Source organism: Pongo abelii, chromosome 19, assembly GCF_028885655.2.
Source record: "Pongo abelii isolate AG06213 chromosome 19, NHGRI_mPonAbe1-v2.0_pri, whole genome shotgun sequence".
NCBI classification, from domain to species: Eukaryota; Metazoa; Chordata; class Mammalia; order Primates; family Hominidae; genus Pongo; species Pongo abelii.
Genome location: NC_072004.2, coordinates 60,719,793 through 60,740,530, shown reverse-complemented (window position 1 = coordinate 60,740,530; position 20,738 = coordinate 60,719,793). Strand labels below are relative to the sequence as shown.

The 20,738-nt window shown below is 36.6% G+C and overlaps 1 protein-coding gene across 7 annotated transcripts in view; it reads left to right on the top strand.

Annotated features, from left to right (window-relative positions):
* STXBP4 (syntaxin binding protein 4) overlaps positions 1-19,608 on the top strand; it is a 189,982-nt gene extending 170,374 nt beyond the window's left edge. For all 7 annotated transcript variants that reach the window (XM_063717858.1, XM_063717857.1, XM_054546213.2 and 4 more), the window contains 2 exons: positions 356-413; positions 12,353-19,608. In XM_063717858.1, the coding sequence (XP_063573928.1) occupies positions 356-413; positions 12,353-12,467 (173 nt within the window). In that variant the 3' untranslated portion in view covers positions 12,468-19,608. The remainder of the gene's footprint in view (positions 1-355; positions 414-12,352) is intronic.
* Positions 19,609-20,738: the final 1,130 nt, after the last annotated feature.

The window sequence follows — 20,738 nt, the reverse complement described above, 5'->3', positions numbered from 1 at the left end:
AGACAAGCAGAGGCCATCTTGTCCATCCTTCTGCCTTCAGGCAAAAACCATCCACTGCAACACAAATTTTTGCTTGAATCCTGCTGACAAAAATGCTCACCACATGTAAATGACAAGTCATAATCCAGTTATTGCAACTAAAGCAGATTGTTAACTGCTCAAGACTTATTTATTGTGTTCTAAAGATGCTGAGTATGAAAGCTCATCTGAATTGTCTTAATTCCCCCTTTCTAGAAAATTATTTTGTACAAGAAATGTGCTCAAATAATTGTAAAGATGAGGGAGGTTTGTGTCCAGGAAATAAAGTTATCTTTATCATCTTATTAAATATATTTTTGGTTTCCTTTCACTCTAGGTTTACCTTATGGGTGGGAGGAAGCTTACACAGCAGATGGAATCAAGTACTTCATCAAGTAAGTACAAGCATCTCAACCAAGTAAGCAATTTTCTTCACATCTGGAGAGAACCTGGAAGTTGCAGAATAATCAGCAAAACTAAGAAACCTTCTTGGAGGTTACAAAAATTAGTAACAAGAAATGAAGCCTCACCATTTTCATTTCATGTGATTTAAATGCTAATATCAGATATCATTTGGGGGAAAAAACCTGGTAATAGTTTCTAGGGAAACATCAAAAAATTGGAACAGGATCATAATTTGAACTTAGGCTGGCTGCCTAAATTCACTTGGTGGCTAATAGTATCAATGTTTATGAAAAGTTAATACCTAACAAAAAAATCCATTTTGTATATCTTTAAAAGTTCTTAACAATAATACTGATATCAACATTTTTTAATGCTTTAAAATGCACACAGTTCATTCTGCAACTATTTTTTGAGCATTTGCTGTTTGCCAGGCAGTGTTCCACGCCCTGGAGATATAGTGGTAAAATATATAGACTGGTTTCTTGATAGCATAGAATTTACATAATAGAGAGGAAAAACAGACAGTAAATAAGTAACTTGAGATAAATAGGATGGTATATGAACAAACCTTACCTCAGTGGATTCTCAGAACAACCTCTCGAGGTATGTGTACCTTGTCATTTTTTCTGTTTTATAGATGAAGAAAGTAAGAGTCTTGAGTAGTTACCAAAAAATCTATCACTATTTAATTACCAAGTCAGAACTAGAGTCAAAGTCTTCTGACCGCAAGATTCTACTACTGCACTAGACTGTCATTGATAAAGACCCATCCTTGAAAGCCTGTACAGGCACCAGCCATCACACCTGGCTAATTTTTGTATTTTTAGTAGAGATGGGGCCATGTTGGCCAGACTGGTCTTGAAATCCTGACCTGAGGTGATCCACCCGCCTCAACCTCCCAAAGTGCTGAGATTACAGGCGTGAGCAAGCACCTAGCTTATTTTAGCTTTTAGTGGACACTGTCTAACACCCTCCTTCTAAAGATCTCATTAATTTGGGGGCTTTGATTCATTTTCTGTGAATGAGGAAATGTCTACTGACAAATTAGTAAGATCTAAGGCTCACTGGATGAGGTGTCAGGGCAATTTCTATGCAACTTCAGACTAGATAAGGAGAATATGTATAGGCTCCTCACTCTCTTTTACATGTGTAATAATTCTGGGCATTTTATTCTTAATGAGGCTACAATGAAGAAACCAACAGAGGACTTAAAAGATGAAATATGGACCTTTTTAAATATTTTGCCCCCAAATACTTCTTAGCTATGAATGAGTTGTAAGGTATTGAAATTACTAGATTGCACTTTAAAGCTGTAACCATCCATGTGACAACTGGTTTGGAATATTCATTACCTAGCACAGGGCCTGGTATTTGTAGGGATGATAAATATTTATCGAATGAATATTGTTGTTGGCAGTCTGCGGAAGCAATTGATGGGGAAAAAAAATAAGGGCTTTAGTATCAGACAGAGCTAGCTTCTAATGTTTATGCAACCACTTTTGAGTATGACCTTGGTAGTGGTAAGTTATTTCAATACACTCTACCCTCTATTCTTGTACAAAAACAAGGATAATAATTTCTATCTATCTCCCCAGATTGTTTTTGAGAATTGAATGAAATTTGGGGTAAAATCACGTAGCAAAATACCTTGCACGTAATGAGTGCTTAACAGCTGTTAGTTGCCCCTCCCCTTCCTTATTTTATACTATTGCTATTTGCCAATGGAGAAGTTTAAAATGACAGTATTTACACAACTGCAGATGGAAACCAGTAGCCAAAACCTACACCTCTGCCACTCTCTGGCCAGTCAAAAGCCCTGTGATGGGAGCAGAGACGTTGCATTGATCATGAGCCTGAGACAGCTTGCTCAGGATTTTCTGTAAATACTTACAAAGATATGTAGGAATATGAAGTACTGTGTGAGAAATTGTCATGAAATGAAAGACCAGGCAGCTGGCTTGGGTTATTCAGAATGGCAAAGCCCACTAAAATAAAAAGAACATCCAGACCTAAATATCCAGGCTCAAAGCCCCTTTTCCCCCTCGTTTAACCAATGACAGGTATAACACAGGCATGAAGCATGTTTTTTCACATTTCATTGAGATGTTAAAATAAATTATTTGGGGTTTCATAAAGTACTTTGAAAACTCGTAACTTTTCTGAGGGTTAATACTTTTATTTGAAAGGTGTATAATTTTCTTTGGGGCCAGGACCCTTTATTTAGATTTACTAACAAATACTTTTTGTCAAACTCTTTCCCTTCCAAATTTGGTTGCTATATTAGTCTGCTAGTGCTGCCATAACAAACCACCACAGACATGGCTTAAACAACAGAAATTTATTTTCTCACAGAAGTCCCAAGATCAGGGTGCCATCAGGGTTGGTTTCTGGTGAGGCTGTCTTCCTGGCTTCTAGATGCCTACCTCAGGCTGTGTCCTCACCTGGCCTCTTCTCTTTGTACACAGAGAGAGAGAGATCTCTGGTGTCTCTTCTTACAAAGACACCAGTTCCATCAGACCAGTGTCCTGCCAACCCTACAACCTCATCTAACCCTAATTATCTCCATAGAGATCCAGTCTCCAAATACAGCCACACTGGGGATTGAAGATTCAACATATGAATTTAGGAGGGACGTAGTTCAGTCCATATAGTTGCTTCTCCCAAAAATTACTTTCCATAAGGTCTTTTTTCATAAGAAAAAAAAGCAACTTTTTTTCTTCATTCTGTAGATTATATTCATTATAGGGTCATACTATATATATATATAATTTTTCATGCTAAACGTTTAGCAAGTTTTAGGCAAATTGCAAGAGTTGATCCCAATCGGTGCATTTTCCATTAGGCCCTAGTCTTAGGGGAAGAAGCATGCTTAAGGGAAGAAGAGAAGGGTAGGCAGAATAATGGCCCTCAAAAATGTTCACATCCTATTCCCCAGCACCTGTAAGTGTGGATATACTAGGTCACATGGTAAAGGAGCATTAAAGTTGCAGGTAGAATTAAGGTTGCTAATCAACTAACCTTAAAATAGGGAGCTAATTCTGGATTATCCAAATGGGTCCAATCACATGACTCCTTAACAGTAGAAGAGGGAGGCAGAAAAAGAGAGTCAGAAAGAGATATGAGAGTGGAAGCAGAATTCAGGATATGTTATGTTGCTGGCTTTGAAGTTGGGAGCCATAAGCCAAGGAATGTGAGTGGCCTGGAAAAGCAAAGAAACAAATTCTCCCCTAGAGCCTCCAGAACAATAAGACCTGTGTGGGACTTCTGAATTACACAACTATAAGATAGTAAATTTATGTTGTTTTAGGCTATTAAATTTGTGGAAATTTGTTACTGCAGTAGAAAATGATTACAGGGAGTTAGAAGTAGAGCGGGGAGAGTAGTGGTCCCACTACTGTGTGACCTTGGATGGGGCTTTGATACTCTGAGCCTCAGTTTCATCAATTGTAAAAACTGCAGAGAAAAATAAGGTCTGTGAGATTTATATGAAAAGCAAATTGGGAAATTGGTATCAAAGAAGGTTGTAAAGTACAAAATGCTTGCCTGATGTAAAGTCTTACCTAGCTGCCACATACCTGAACATCTGTATCAAATGAATGATCTCAATATTAAGAGGGCCAGAGGTCTGCTTTGATCATGCCTGCACTTTGTTACTTAGCATTGGTATTAAGCAGGTACCTCTATGAAAATCTCCATCCCTCTGTTGGGTATCTGGTGCCTAGAAACATGGCTTTGGCTGCATTCTCATCATTTCAAAGACTAAAAATTCCAGTGTAAAATCACTTCTACGGTTTAGGGACCGAAGGGAAGGGTGAGCTGTTAGCCAGGCCACTTACCATCATATTTATTTGTCTTTAGTAAAGTTTTATACTCTAATAGTTAAAACAAGATTTGCTTAGCTAAAAATAGTATTTGTTTGATGTAAATAATTTTAACAAAACCTGGGATTTGAGTAGGTTGACATATAACTCCAGCTATATAGAAAATAAACTAGTCAAAATGGTTTGAATTATCACAGTGATTCAACTGTTAGGTACAACCAAATGTATGAGTAGACCTTTGGAAGTTACTTGGATATGAGAATATTAGTGAGAAGGACTAGTAGTGTTGGTTATTTGGTGACTTTGGAGCTATTTAAATCTTATTTTAATAATGATCAATTTATTTATGCATATTCTTAATAATTTAGGACAGTACACTGGATTTCCAAGTCTGAAGATTGTTTTATCTGATCCTCCATTAGAAGTAAGCTTGTCTACCACTTTTGAGTATTTTTACCCAGTGATATAACAATAGTAATATATCAGTGGAATGTGTCCATGCATCAAACATTTATGGACCCCCCTTTCTGTGAGCCTGACACTGGGGCTATAAAGATGAGTAGGACACTTCCCTACCCTCCAGAAACTAACAGCCTATTAGACAAAAATAGATATATGAAGAATTTGTTGCTACATGATATAAAAAATATGACTGCTGCCACAAAGCCTCTGACTCAGGCTTCATACAAGTACTTTTTATTCATGGTCGTTCAGATAACAATTCTTAGGCATTTCATGGTATATTAGTTTGTTTTCACACTGCTATAAAGATATCACCTGAGACTGGGTAATTTATAAACAAAGGAGCTTTAATTGACTCAGTTCCACATGGCTGGGGAGGCCTCCCGAAACTTACAATCATGGCAGAAGGGGAAGCGGGCACCTTCTTCACAAGGCAGCAGGAGTGAGAAGTGCAACCAGAGGAAATGCCAGACGCTTATTAAACCATCTGATCTTGTAAGAACTCAGTATCACGAGAACAGTGTGAAAGAAACTGTTCCCATCATCCAATCATCTCCCTCCCTTGATACATGGGGATTACAGGTCCCTCCCTGGACACATGGAGATTACAATTCAAGATGAGATTTGCGTGGGTACACAGAGCCAAACCATATTATATGGCAAGTACTTTTATAATAGCTTTAGACATATCATTTATAATCAATGAATTAGTCAATACATCTTTAATTAATTTTATCTTGTAAAGCTGAAGAACCCCTTTCAGATGGTCACTTAATCCATTCCAGAGCCTCCCTATATCTTGTTACTGACACCAACCCAGATAACAGAGCCTTAGCAAGGAGTTTAATGTAATGGTTAAATTCTCAGAAGTCAGATTTGGATCTAGATCCCGGCTCTAACATGCACTAGTTTCATGACCTGGAATAAGTTATTTCACCATTCTTAGTATCCGGTTCCTTATATAGAAAATAAGAATATAATTCTTTCTTGCCCTTAATATATACTAAGGTCCTAAAAGACAGTTAATTCCATTTGGCCACAAGTCTAAGGTGGCACTATTAGAAACAATCAGTATTTAAAAGTTTATGAGAAAACTATAGAGGTTGATGGCATGTTTTTATCCCATAATTTTCACCATAATTGAAGGCTTTTCTTTGTAACAGTCACTCTCAAGTGACTTTAGCATTTATACATGACGGAGTCAGTAATACTGACAAAAATACCTCAAGACATTAGAGATGGTCTCATAAGGAGCCTCTCAAAGTCCCTTCCAACTTTGTGATTTTTACAAATCATTCTGTAGTATAATATATACGCTTATATTTAAAATTGGTAGTGTAGTCATTTTAACTTTGATAAACATAATATTAGAATCAATATAAATTAGTTGAAATATGTTTTAAATTTTAGTTCTTTTAAGGTTTTAAATTTGTTAATTAAGAAAAATGTTTAGTCAGATTATTAAACTTCTTTTGTTGATTAAATTAAGTGAACACCTGTATGGCTTGTAATATAATTCTATTTTAATGAGAACACTAAAAATTAAAGTAGCTTCTACATTTTATGCACTTCTACTCGCAGTGGGAATTTAATATGGAAACGTTGACAGTGGTCTTATGAACTTGTTTCCAATTAAATTTAGCATTCGTTAATCTATATTCTGACAGTCTTGATTATTGATATTTAAAGTAGCATGAAAATATGTAGTTATTACTTATTTTCTGTATTTTAGAAAGATAGGCTTTTAGTTTATAGAACTTGTACATATATTTACTGAGAAAGTAATAGTCATGTCTTCCTCTTGAAATATTCTCATCTTGCTTGACAGTGATCTAGAATGACGCTAACTGCAATAACAAATCATCTGCTTTCAGTGACTTAATGCTCACAAATCAATGCAGAGATTCCTGGTTGATGGGTGTAGCTTTTCTTCAGGTAGTGATGTTGAGACCCAGGCTCCTCCCATCTCATGTCTCTGCCCTCCCTAACGACCTCAGAGTCCTCTACATTTGGTTAGTGGATAATGAGTGAGAATAGAGAAGGCACACCAGCTTCTTAAAAACCCCTGACCCACAAAAGATAAACATCAATTCTGTTACCTTCTATTGACAGGAACTAATCACATGCTCACATAAAGATGTGAGGAGAGCTGGGAAATGTAGTCTCTGCCTAGGCAGCTGCCACGTGGCAGCAACTCTATGGTATGGAATGGAGAACATAAATTTTTGGTGGACACTGCCAACAGGTATATGAGAAAGTACAAATATACAAACTATACAATCCTATGTAATTGTTTATTAGTATCTAATAATTCAGTGTATAGGTATCAGTGTCAGTAGGACATGTTCTTTGTTTTTTTCTGTTTTGTTTGTCCCATTATGATCAAAAACAGCATCAATTTTTAAGAATTACCCAGGGCTGTACTCTGTCACTACAGAGTTGTTTCGTTCTTTGAAAAATTAATTATATTGGCTTTGTACCTGGCATGTTTTAGCTCTATACAGCAGTCCAGCCTGTGGATATTATTTGAAAAAATGTAATTAATATTTTCCTTACTTTTTCCTCAGGAATTTTCTTTTCAGTGTTTATCTTTTAGAAGTCTAGTGACAACAATTTTTTCCAATGTTATACATAAGTAATATATTACAATAGTTTTAGATTCTTACAGTATGATTTGATAGCTCAGACCTAAATATTTTTAATTAATTGGAATTTAAGATTTTAAAAGATAAATGATTTTAATAGAAATTACCATAAATATATAATAAAAATAAAATTTGTCCTCTAGACTGTAAAGATTTGGATGAGATCCTGCTAATATTTGATCAGAGCCTCACTGGATTTCCAAATGCCTAATTACAAAATGCTCAAAGTGTTCCGTGATATTTACAGAGTTCACTAATGAGAAATATTTATTTTGATTTTAGCGGCATATTTCCAAAACTGTGTAAGAGGATACTCCTTTTATACTAGTGGGAACAAAATGCCTGCAATTTTCTCTTAAACATATTTTAGAATAGATACTTCCTATTACTAATCTGTAATTATTCTCATAACCAGTGTTTATATAAGATTATATGCTGCTTTATCATGGTTTGGTTACTTTTTAATAATCTCATTGACAAGGTTCACCTTGTGTTCTACCTTCTCATTTGTTTTCAATTGGGATTAGTGTTTAAGTATAAATCTTTTAATGTCATTACTACTTGCAGTTTATGCCCAGTTGTAAAATTTTCCAGTGATTCAAAGTTACTGGTGCCTGAAACAAATTATATTAACATATAGTTACTTATTTGTCTTTGTCTTCTGGTTTATATAAATACTATATGCATACAATTATCACCCCCCCAATAAAATGACACTGGAAGTTAATTACTTTCGGCTCTTTATTCCACAGCTTTATCTTAAACATGATAAAATAGTAGATGCAAATTCACCGTGATGTATAAATAGTGCCATCTATGATGGAAGATTAACAAAAGAATGTCTTTCATCATCACAGACGGTTATAAGAATGAATTTCTACAGAACAAGTGCCCTTTTTGTCATTAAATCCTTTTTGTTTAACAGGTTGTCCTAATTTTTATTTTGAAAGAAAACATTTTGCTCCTTTAGCTAGGAGGTAAGAAACATAAGGAGGGTAATTATAATGGAATTTAAATAATTCACTTACATTTCTATGCCAATAAAATAAAGCACGTTCTCTTAGGTTTTTTAATAAGCTCTAAAATGTGTCTTTCAGTTTACTAATATTATTTTTTAAAACACACAATACTGTTATCTTCCCAAATCGAATATTATTGTTTTCCAACAACAGATTTGGCAACCATTCAGAGGCAAATAGTATGATGCTTTTGAGATTTTCAAATATATCTGAAGTGCTCTTGACTGCTCTCCAAATCAGGTCAGATGCACTGTCTCTTTAGGAGAATTTGCCAGAGGTACTGTTTGTTCAAATGGAAAATTTTCATGTTCCATAGTAAGCTTCATTTATTTTCCAAACCTCTAAATTTTTTATACTAAGTAGCAAGATCTCCCTTTATGAACCATGGGGTCTTTGTTAATTAAAAAGAGTCAACAGGGCTGATTTATTCTCTCTCTTATCAGCTGAATTACCAAGCACACAAATCACAGAGGAAATGTTTTTAATACTCGAATGTTCTCCAAGCCAGTAAATCTGGGATTATCTCATCATACCGATTATGTCAAAGCTTTTTAACCACAGTGCTCACTAGGACATAAAATTGAATGGTATACACACAAATGGCCCCTTCCAGCATCGTAGGAAGAATTCCAAATTTTTCTTACAATAATCAGAAATCCCTAATTATCAATGAAACTAGCTATGATTATTTATTGAATGTCTCCTCTCTGCCAGGCACTTCACAATGCATTACCTGAGTTTCAGAAGCACTGTGTCCCATTGGTTCTGGACATTTTTAACAAAGACCCAGGTCTGAAATGTGTGCTTGAAGCACAGAACACATCTCTCTGTTGCTTTAGTTTTATTTCTTCTAGTGAGTAGCTGTTGTAATTGCGTATTTGATGCTTAGGTGTATGCATGTGTGTTTTTAGGCATATACAAAAAATCATACTGTGAATATAAGATTTATCAAGTTATAAGGTTAATCAAATTTTATATTACTTTTGTATTTGGAGTAAGATCAGATGTGATTTGTTGATTAAAAAGTGCTTAATGAAGGTTACTGGCAAGGATGACCATCTGGTAGAACTTTCTGATATTCACCGTTCAGAGTCTGTAACTACGTTTTTTTCTTAGACATTTTCCTTTTGATTATTTTAAATTAACAGTTTAATGGAGTGTTCATATATGGACAGTTGTAATATGTCAAGCATGAGAATATTATTTATAAAAAGTCACATAGCAAAGCATACTACCTGAACTTACCCTCAGGTAGTTGCTCCTGTTTTTCTTCCTTCCCATCTCCTCCAATTATGGAACTTCAAAGGAGAGGGAGGAATTTAAATGATTTAAATTATGGTCTCTTCTTTGGACTAATATGTGCTGATAAACATTAAAGTATTAAAATATATACCAATATTTTAAAATAAGCAAAGCTGTCTCATCAAGCTTTTCCCTTTTAATTTTAGACATGTACTTTGTACAGGGTGATGTGTCCTCATTTCACCTTGCAGGGGCATTGCAGCCCTCTCATGTTACACTCATTAGTATTTCTTTAAAACCACTTTCAAGTTAGGCAGCTTTCCAGGTTTATAAAGGCCTTGAAATGAAGTTAACCTGTGCCGAATCAAATACTTTAGTAAATTTAGCCTCCATAATAAGAAATTCCATTAAACCATTTTAAAGAGATATTAGTAATGTGGATTATTGTCAAGAGAATAATGATTCTTTGTACACTAAACCACACTCTGAGCTTTTGAAGCTATGAAGATGCCTGGGCCTTGTCACTTTCACCTTGATTCTTAAAGAACTTGAACCCTTTTTATGCCATAATAAAACCGCTAGTAATCTTCTTCCATGAAAAGATACATTTTTAATATTTAAACAGAGGAGCTGAACAATTTGTGTAGGGGGGACATGAACAAAATGTATAGTATAGGATTGAAAACAAACCAAACCAATAATAACAGTGGAACTTACCATTTGTACTACCTAACATTTTCAGTATTGTAATCAGTAGCCAATAAAGTGAATGCATTTTCGTGATAGTTCCCAAATTGTGTTCTATGGAACACTGGCCCTGTGTTTGTTAACAGAGATATGTTACTTTGAGTAATATTACATAGTCTTGGAGACTCATAGAGCACATTAGCATATTAAAATCTCTGGGAAATCCTATAGTAAAGAAACCTATTCAATTATGTCAAACTTATTTGACAGTAGAATTATATTCTTCACATAACATTGATTAATTGATTGATGATTGATTGAGACGGGGTCTTGTTCTGTCACCCAGGCTGGAATGTAGTGGATCATACCTCACTGCAGCCTCAAACTTCTGAGTCCAAGCAGTCCTCCCATATTAGCCTCCCAAGTCAGTAACTGGGATTACAGGCATGAGCCACTGTGCCAGGCTATTCTTCACATAACATTTATTTAAAACTCTTGGGAACATACTTTGGAAAATGTTACTTTATAATGTAGGAGGCACTTTCAGATCCACAATCTTAAATAATCTTTATAAGTACTGGCCTTCAGATGCACTTGATCTAAGACATGATGCTGCTTCTGAGGTTGAGTTTGGGGAGGACGAAGTCTAGGGAAACTGATCTAGGATGGATAAAGGCAGTGGGGTAAACCAGGGCTAGAAAGAGTGTCCAAGGAAAAGAAACAAATCCTTGTCCTAATTCGTGCACTCCAGAGTTGGGAAGATGGTGGTGGATTTAGGAGATTCATCCAGCCAAAGGCTGGGAATAGGACACTAAGTGTAAGAAATACCATCTACCAGGTTAAGAGCATGATTTCATGATGTGTCACCACTTCCTAGACATACCCAATATCTTTTGTACTTCCTTTCTCATCTCTGCTTGTGTTATTTCCCTGAAACACTTTTCAGGATGCTGGTCATTTGTTCTGAGATCATGTTAGGCCCCACAAATTCAGAGATAAGAAACATAGTTCCTGCCGTTAAGGAGCTTTATATGAAATAGGAAGGCCTAAAAATAAACAAGCATTTATAATTTGATTTAATAAGAGATAAGAGATTGGAGGATTGGAGGATTCTGAAGGGATATTTGGTTGGAGGATTCTTAAGGGATATTTGGTTTTTTAGAATTAATAAGAGTTAATTTCTCATGGGAAAGGATTATGGGAAAGAAGAAGATATTGTTGGTGGGGTGCAGTGGCACACGCCTGTAATCCCAACACTTTGGGAGGCCGAGGTGGGTGGATCACTTAAGCCCAAGAGTTCCAGACCAGCCTGGCCAACATGGTGAAACCCTGTCTCTACTAATAATACAAAAATTAGCCAGGTGTGGTGGTGCGCACCTTTAGCCCTAGCTACTTGGGAGGCTGAGGCACAAGAATTTGTTGAACCCCAGGGGACAGAGGTTGCAGTGAGCTGAGATTGTGCAGCTACACTGCAGCCTAGGTGACAGAGCAGGACTCTGTCTCAAATAAATAAATAAATAAATATATAAATAAATAAAAATTTTAAAAAGCAGGTATTGTTGAGGCAGCTAAAAAAACAAAGCATTTCATTGAATGTTTAGAAGTGAGTAACAGTGTATGATTTGTCATTTAGAAAGTTCTTTGGCTACAGTAGAGAATGAATTAGAAAAGAGCTAGAGCAGAGGCAGGAGGCAAACCGTTTCAGTGACCCAGACTATTTCATTGGAAAAGGAGAGCAAGAAACAGATTCCAGAGATGTTACAGCAAGGCAGTCATTGGACTTGCTGACTGACTGAATGTCAGATACTGAAAGGAAAGGAGTTAGAGATGCTGCATTCACCTGCATTCCTTTTTAACCAAAGAAGAAAGAAAGAAATGGTTTTCATTGAACCTTAAAATGTGTCTAAGACTTATTAAAGCTATTGGATCTAGTTCTAACTGCTTCCTATCACAGGGACTTTACTAGGGTAGAAGCAATATCATGAGGATCAGTACTTGCATGGATGAGTAGAAAGACAGTCTTTCAGATTCTAATTGCATTCTTGTTCTTAAGTCATGTAACACAGACTACATCCTGGATCCATCCCGTGATGAGTGTCCTGAATCTATCTCGCTCAGAGGAGAATGAAGAGGATTGCTCTAGAGAACTCCCCAACCAGAAAAGTTGATGGTTTTCCTTAGGAAGTGGAGCTACATGGATGACGTGAGCAGAGACACATAACATCCAATTCTGAGATGCAACAGTCTAAAATAGGAGTAAAGCATGCACTACTTGTTGAAGTGTGAAATGGAGACTCTGGACTTTGGATATTTTTGTAAAACTTTTGATATTTCTTTATACATTTAAAAAATCAATTGCCACTACGGTAGTTCCTTAAGAATAATCTAGTTATATTTTTTGAAATCACATACAATTAGACTTTATAATATATATACTTTTTCATATATAATTAGATCTTTCTTTGTAATTTCATATGTAGTTCTTCATAGGGTCTCAGATACAATGGTTTTTATAATTGACATATTGAAAAAGTATACGAACAAAATGAAACACCTCATTTATTTGATAATTCACTAATGATTTATATTCATATATTAGGAAAGTGATCTTAGCAAGCTTTTTGGAATTTAAGGATCACATTTAGACATCTCATGGGCTGATGAATACAGCTGGTATCTTTGTGGAGCTTTCTAATTTACAAAATGCTTTGTAGACCCCATTTTCTTTAAACCATACAACATGCCTGTGAAGCTGATCTGGTGGGTATGTTTATTCTTGGTTTTCAGTAGGGAAATAGCAGTTCAGAGAGAGGAAGCTCCCTGTCCCAGCACCGAGACTCACTCCTAAGTCTTCTGATTCCATGAGCAGTCCCCCTTCCCCCACACCCTGCTGTCCCCACAGAGGGAGGTCACAGCCCATCACGCAGGACACTGTGATTGTGTTGATGCAGCTGGCTCCACAGCTGTGCATTCCACAGAGATTCAGAAGGCACCTCTTCAGTCAAACATGGCCCCTCTATAACCCCACTATTCTTCTCCTATAAACCCTTCCCCCTTCTCTGCACCCAAGCCTTCACCAAGTAGGCACGCTCTTTGTGATATTGTTTCAACAGACTTCTTTCAGCTGCTCATGTTTTTCTAAAGTGAAAGGCATGGTTTGTCCTGCTTAGGTTGCCCTTCCCAGAGGGATGGTTTGAGGGGAGCTGATGAGAAGAGAGGTATCTGTTAAAACATTACTGCTCTACTCAAAACAAGATGGAAGCCTAAAGCCCAAGTCAAGCAGCTCCCAGCACTGCTGTGCAGACCTAGAGGTCCTTAGAACATAGTCTAAGAACCATTCATTGTAACCATTTTATAGATGAGTAAACTGAGATCCTAAATCTCCTAGTCTACTGAATTTCATATGGTGTATAATACAGATTTATATGTTAAAGCTATACATATACATTGTGCTCAACTATACATTCCTGAATCCATTTAGGATTTATGATTTATGTCTTGAGTAATAATATAAAGTCAACTCCAGACTGATAGGTAGTCATTAGCCATGAGAAATGTTTCAGGATGGCTAGAGAAGACTTGTGTTTTGCCTGACAGCCATTTGAATATTAGGAAGCTTCGGGGAGACAAGTTTTGAGAGAAGCCCCAGAGGGAGCTATTTCCTTGCACCCCGCAGAGGTGAATGAGGTATTCTATAAGTTAGTGTCTAAACTGTGAAAGTACAAACTTTTGTTTTTGTCAAATTAATGGTATGAAATTTCTCTCCCCCTGCTTGGAGAGTTTTCTAATTCGTTTCTAGTGAGCAAAACAAAGAAGGTGCTTGAGTCACTGAAATCAAAGTACTCAGGCACACAGCCCACTGACAAGAGACACCTCATCCATTAACTGCTGTTTTGTACCACTTGCCTGCCTGTTTCTGTCAAATACCTAGTGAAAAAGGCCTAAACAATTGTAATGATATTATTTATTGAGCATTTTTTGCCATACATGGTGATGAGCAGTTTGCATATATTTATTTTTGATCTTCTTAAAACCATTCCATGAAATAGAAACTGTAATTATCCCCAATTCTAAAAGAAAAAACTTAGGTTTAGAGAGTTAGTAATCTTTACCTAAGGGTCACAAAGCACCTATGTGTAGAAGCTAGGGTTCAAGGCAGATCTGTGATTCCAGAAGCTGTTCTCTAAACCACTATGCAGAACTGCTTAGATTCATTGTCTATGGGTACATTTTATAAAAAGGCAGATTCTAGTTTAGTGTCATAAGGAACTTACTAGTAGTTAGAGCTGATAAGAAAAGAATTCCCCAGGAGAAAATGGAAGCACTGTCCCAGCAGGTTTCAGCCAATCTGAATTCCTTACTTGGGGAATGTTGCTGAGGAGGTTCAGTGTGTGAATGGACTGAACCAGTTGGCCACTCTCTCAGATTCCCTCTTCATAAAGCTTCCATGACCTCTAAACCATCAGGTCAGTGGCATAAGAGATGCTCAAAAAAACATGGTCAGGGCTTAGCAAGAATCCTTTTCCAGTGCAAATAGGACCCTCACATTATGTTTTGGCGAGTAGCCCATCTTTAACATCAATCAACCGTAGCAACGTGGTCGTCACAAAGTCTTCATTGACTCACTGGCTTGGATTTTAGGGTTAGAAAATCTGAATGTTCTTATGTCCTTCTGTCTCACTTTACTAGAGTGACCAAGTTGAGTCATCCTTACTCACTCATTCCCTCAAAATATTTATTGAGCACCAACGATGTCACAAGCACTGTGCTAAACACTGTGGTGAAGTAGAACAATTGCTAATCATTTCCTGGGTTCCACTTAACTCTTGATTTAAAAAAAAAACAACAAAAGAGTTTTTGTGTGGCAAGGACTAAACAGCTGCTTCTTAATTTTTGAATTTTAAAACTAATCTATTTTATTTAAAAAAAATCAAGTACTGTGGAAGTGAATAAAATAAGAGATAGCCCATCTCACTTTCCAGAGGTAGGAGTCACTAATACTGTGGTGAGTGATTTTACTCAAAGGAAATCACACTATTAAGCAGCTTGGTTTTGACATGTTATGTTGTGGTCATCTTTTCATGTCAATACATAGATTAATCTTTTATTTCACATGTCTACATAAAATATCACTACCCACATAACCCATAATTTGTGTGGCCAGCAATTTATTGAACACTAAAATGCTTTAAGTTTTCTTATTGCTAACAATGTCACAGTGAACATTTATAATTTATATATTCATTAAATCCTTTTCCTCATGTATGTTTGCACTCTTGTGCTAGTATGTCTATAGTGTGAATACATTCATAAATTTCTTGATCAAAGCTAGGTCAAAGTTACATTCATTTTAATTTTGGTATATATTCATAAATTCTCCATAAAAGTAGGACCAACTTACATTACCACCAATAATGTATGTGAGCCTTATTTTTATGTATGATAGGACTTTTTTTAGTCCAAATGTTCCTATAGATTTTCTGGTTGTTTTTTTTTTGTCCTTGGAAGAATAACCTTCCTTCCACCAAGTCCAAGAACCTGAGATTTTTCATCATTAGGTTTTAGATCTCCTTTAGCAGCAGAGACTGACTTACTGTATAGAGGGAAGTCTAATAGTGACTAACTCACTATATGTCAAACACATCATTACTCTTCTCTTTTCCTGCTTTACATGTAATGGTTGTGAGGACCAACTTTTAAATGAGCTAACTTGGGTGAGACATTCAGTAAAGTACCAAGCACAATACAAATGCATCTTCGAGTTCTTTGGGCCTCACTTTCCCTATCTGAATAATAAGGATAGTAATCCCCTGCCTTTTCCCAAACCAGTTCAACTCAGCAAACACTTCCTGAGCACCTACTACATGCCAGGCAAAATGTGAAATTTGCATGCTATGAGGCTAAATGGTACTGATTCTCAAAACAAGGAGCTCATAGTCTAAAACCATTTTTCTTTCTTTTTTTTCCCCCTAAAAAACCTCTTAAAGGGGTAAGAAGTTAGGGGATTGTTTATTAAGAACCGCTGAAGAGCAACCCTTTATCACTCTCTTAAATTTGAATAATTCCAAAATAATATTAACACCTCTTGACTAGAAAAGGAAAAAAAAGGAACATGCCGTATGAAGAGCCTCTCCAATAATAAATGCAAAGCAGCTGTCAAAATATAGAGTCAAATGATACTTTCATAAAGTGTTTGCACAATTAGAAAATGTTATCCTTTTTCTCGGGAGAAATGGGACATTTTTATTTTCTCTCCTAAGTGAAATGCAACTTTTTGAAGAATCAACACGCTTGACATTTTTGCAATGTACATAAAGAGCTGAACTATTATTAAAACAACTTACACACTCTATTGCTTATAACTTTTGAGAGAATGAAAAGAACCTTAAACAGAATGTGCCTGTGGAGCTTCGCTTTAGAAATGAAATACCCAAGTTGTTTTAACTACAACTGTCTACATGTAATAGGGTGTCTGCATAATGATTTTGTAAATATTAACTGCAATTCTGTATTTGCTTTGTTGATATGACTTTTAACATTTAAACTTATACTGTTTCTGTCTACTTTTTTCAAAAGTTCAATTTTTACTTTTGGGGGTTGGGCTGTTCTGAGGGAAAGGGCAATCAGATCAATAGTTCTGTCCCCCAGTCCATTCCCCCATCACCCAATTATTCTCTGTATCACTCTACCCTGTTTATTTCTTTTACATTATTTATCAGTTTGCCCTAACCTTGTTTTGTTTGTTATCTTCCTCAATAGTGGGAGTAATAATGGGAGTCAGCTTCATGAGGGCAGGGATTTTGTCTTCTTGTATTCATTTACTCACTTACACACTTACCGAGAGCTACTAGATGCCAGACACCTCACTGAGTAGTAGGGATACGATGTGAGAGATATGTGTTTCTAGCCCTTGTGTAATTCGTATTCTATGCAAAGGATATACAATTGAAATTAACCAAAACTTTTTCCATTTATTTTCTTTCTCCCCATTCTTTATCAGATATTTGAACTACCGGGCCATTTAATGTTCATTACGTTAACAAAGAGTGTGATATCAGAAAGCAGAAAAAATCATGTTCTTTTGTGTTTCAAAAATCTAGCTCCTTGGGGAACTAGAAAGGATTTATGATTTAGGTCAAAGATTTGAGAGCACATATGATGAGGAAGATGAGGCTTTCTTACTCACTGTCTAGGAAATAATTCTCCTGGCTGTGAGGAGAAAAAAGAATAAAAATGTTGGTACCGGGCTCAGAGAAGGACCTGGGCTTAACCTTCTGGACCAAGTTCCAGGGAGCAGCAAAACCTCAATTACATTTATCCCCTAGAATGGAAATGATTATGTGGTGTGTTTAGGCAGTGGGACCTTGGACAACGCCAGTGAGCTTCCTCCAGCCCAATGTGGTCAACATTGGAGGATTAGATTGATTTCTGTGAACCCAAAAGGATCACAGGAGTAGCAGTAACACCTGCCGGACCTGAATGAGGATCTTTTCCATTCAATCCACATGTTCTCTCAATGGAAATCAATTCGGACAATAACATTAGACTATCTTAACCCAGAGTGCCTTAGCACTAGATAAGCCTGTGCTGTGGTCTGGATGTTTGTGCCCAGCCCCTAATTTCATATATTGAAACCTAACCCCCAAGGTACCAGTATTAAGAGGTACGGCTCTGAGGAGATGATTAGGTCATGAGGCTCCATTCTGGTGAATGGGATCAGGACCCTTATGAAAGAGGCTTCAGGGAACCTGTTTGCCCCTTCTGCAAGAAGGGATGCAGCAAGAAGTTGCCATCTTTGAAGCAGAGAGCAAGCCCTCACCAGAAGCTAAATCTGCTGGCACCTTGATCTTACACTTTCCAGCCTCCAGAACTGTGAACAATACTTTTATATTGTTTATAAATTACCCAGTCTGAGATATTTTGTTATAGCAGCTCCTGAATGAACTAAGACAGCCCACAGAGTTTAGCAGTGACCCCAAGGAAAGGAAAGAACTGCAAGTTGCCTGAGATTAATGTTGCTCAGGATCCATTTATTCCCTATTCCTGGTGTTTCTTTGTAGAGAGTGTTCCATTAAAGTAACACTTTTGTCCTGTCTCTGCTTCTTCCTTAGGCAGTGATTTACCTAATTGGTGAGTTTAGGATTAAAAAAAGGAATACATCCTAGAACATTTCTTAAATATATTCCCTTTTCTCTGTTTCATGCAAACATGGCTTATTTATTTTTCAAGTCTTTCTCATTTCTTACCTGGATGCTTTCAACATAGGTGATATAGCTTCTTCCTTCTCTACCACATCTGTCCCCATCAATCTACCCATCACACTTCTGTCAGAATTATCTTTCTATAACACAAAATTGCTTCTATTCCTCCTTTGCTAGTCTTCAGTAGTTCCCTAGCACCTTCTACTATCTGAGTCCCTGGCTTTCTCCCTAGCCTCATGTCTTATCGCCAACAGTTGCTCAGATATACTGTTCTCTGTCTAGGAAGCTTCTCTTGCCCCATTCCTGAATCAGATTTCTTCTCATACATCAAGACTCTGCTCTCATTTTACCTCTTCTTTGAAGAGCTCCTTGACACATGCTGCCTTCCCCATGCCCAGAGCTGGCACTCTATGGATGCCATGCCTGCATTTTTACACACCTGCCCAGCCCCCCTTCCCACTCAGGAGTGGTGAAGCAAGAACTTCCACCTCAAGAGAGTTGCTGGCCTGTTTGTCCAGACACTCATTTGGTTACTATATTTACTAATTTACTTTTATCTACTGAGCTGGGTTACTGAGTCTTAGAGGCTTGAATTGTGGTTCTACCTTCTCTTTCTCCATGTGGTAATGAAAACTGGAACTCTGGTTAGAGCTGACTGGTGTCTCTCACTGTGGGTGTTCCACTCAACATCAGTAGCTAGGTGAGTAAATCAGGTGGAGGTGGGAAGGAAATGGGAAAACAGAAAACTGGCCAGGATGGTCTGTTGTTTCTTATGTGTTGTTGCTTTGGGGTATTTTGTTCTAAAACCCTAGAGGCTGAGAAGGTTAACTGGAAGGGTTCCAACTCTGAAATCCTACCGCAGTCCCCTATTGCTGCATACCTTTTAATAAAGTATCAATCACACTATATATGTAATTAATTTGGGTAGGAAAGTAGGGCATGTGTCAGCTCTCCTAGTAGACTGTGAGTCCTTTATTACTGACTCAGAGTCCATATATTATTTTTTATTTCTCACGCAAGACATGACACAGTAAAAAAGTTTACAAAATAAATTTAAAATGTAACATTAAAAAAAAAAAACTCTTGTAGCTGTTTCCTCCTTCTGGCAGGGAAACAAAGATTGAATTAAAAAGAAAATGAGGTGGGGGTTTAAGTAAGCATGTCTGTACTAACTAGTTCCACTAATGTGGGAATGATATAATGGATTTTGCTGAAGAAGGAAGTGTATGCTACTTAAGTTGGGCCATAAAACTCACAGTATGATCGCAGTAAAAGGATTGTAAAGCACATACTCACACATTGTTGATTTGCCCAAGGTTCTGAAGAAATACCACAGAATGATTTTGGTATAGAAGGGTAGATAAAGCCTGAAACCAAAATACAAGGTTAGTGCATTTCAGAGCAGCAGCAAACTTCTGTTCTTATGGGTTAATTAATCATGTTACTGAAGAATTGATTTGGCACGGGGGAGCTATGTATTGCCACAGAACTCTGAAATTGCAGAAATTATCTCATCTATAACTAACCCCACTGGAACTGCTTGACTGTTCTGTTTCACAGTGGAGAAATTCATCTTTCATCAGTACACATGAGAAGAGAAAACAGGAAGACAAAACAAATTGAGTAGATAATAAAGTTACCTTATAGGAATAGGTAATATAGACAGGTAAGGTCAGAAATTTCTAGGGAATGGATTATGACAAGATGTTTATGAGCAGATCCTATTTCTTTAGGCAGTTTTATCATTCAGAGAAGTAATCTATGCATTTAATCTAATGCCAGCTTTTATTTTTCTTTGGTGATTACCACACAAAAATAAGAAGTTGGCACCAAATTAAATGCATGGATTACTTCTCTGAATGATAAAAGTACTCGATATAAGGAAAATTTGAAGGAAATAGAATGCATACATACACACACATACACTTAGTATATATGTATGTGTGTGTGTGTGTGTGTATATATATATATATATCTGTGTGTATATACACACCACACACACACACACATATTGGAGGAATAAGAAATATTTAATAAAATCTACACAATTTCAAAAATATGACCAAATACTGGTGGTTCCTCACTTACCAGTAGAACTCTCACTACAAATGGAAAGTGAGAAGTCTATGAAGTTACCTTAGTTTTTCCAGTTAAGACTGTTCATTGATTGTATTTCTTCTGTCTCTATAAGTACCATATTCCCAATTAGTATTTCATCAGTTATAAGACTCATCATTA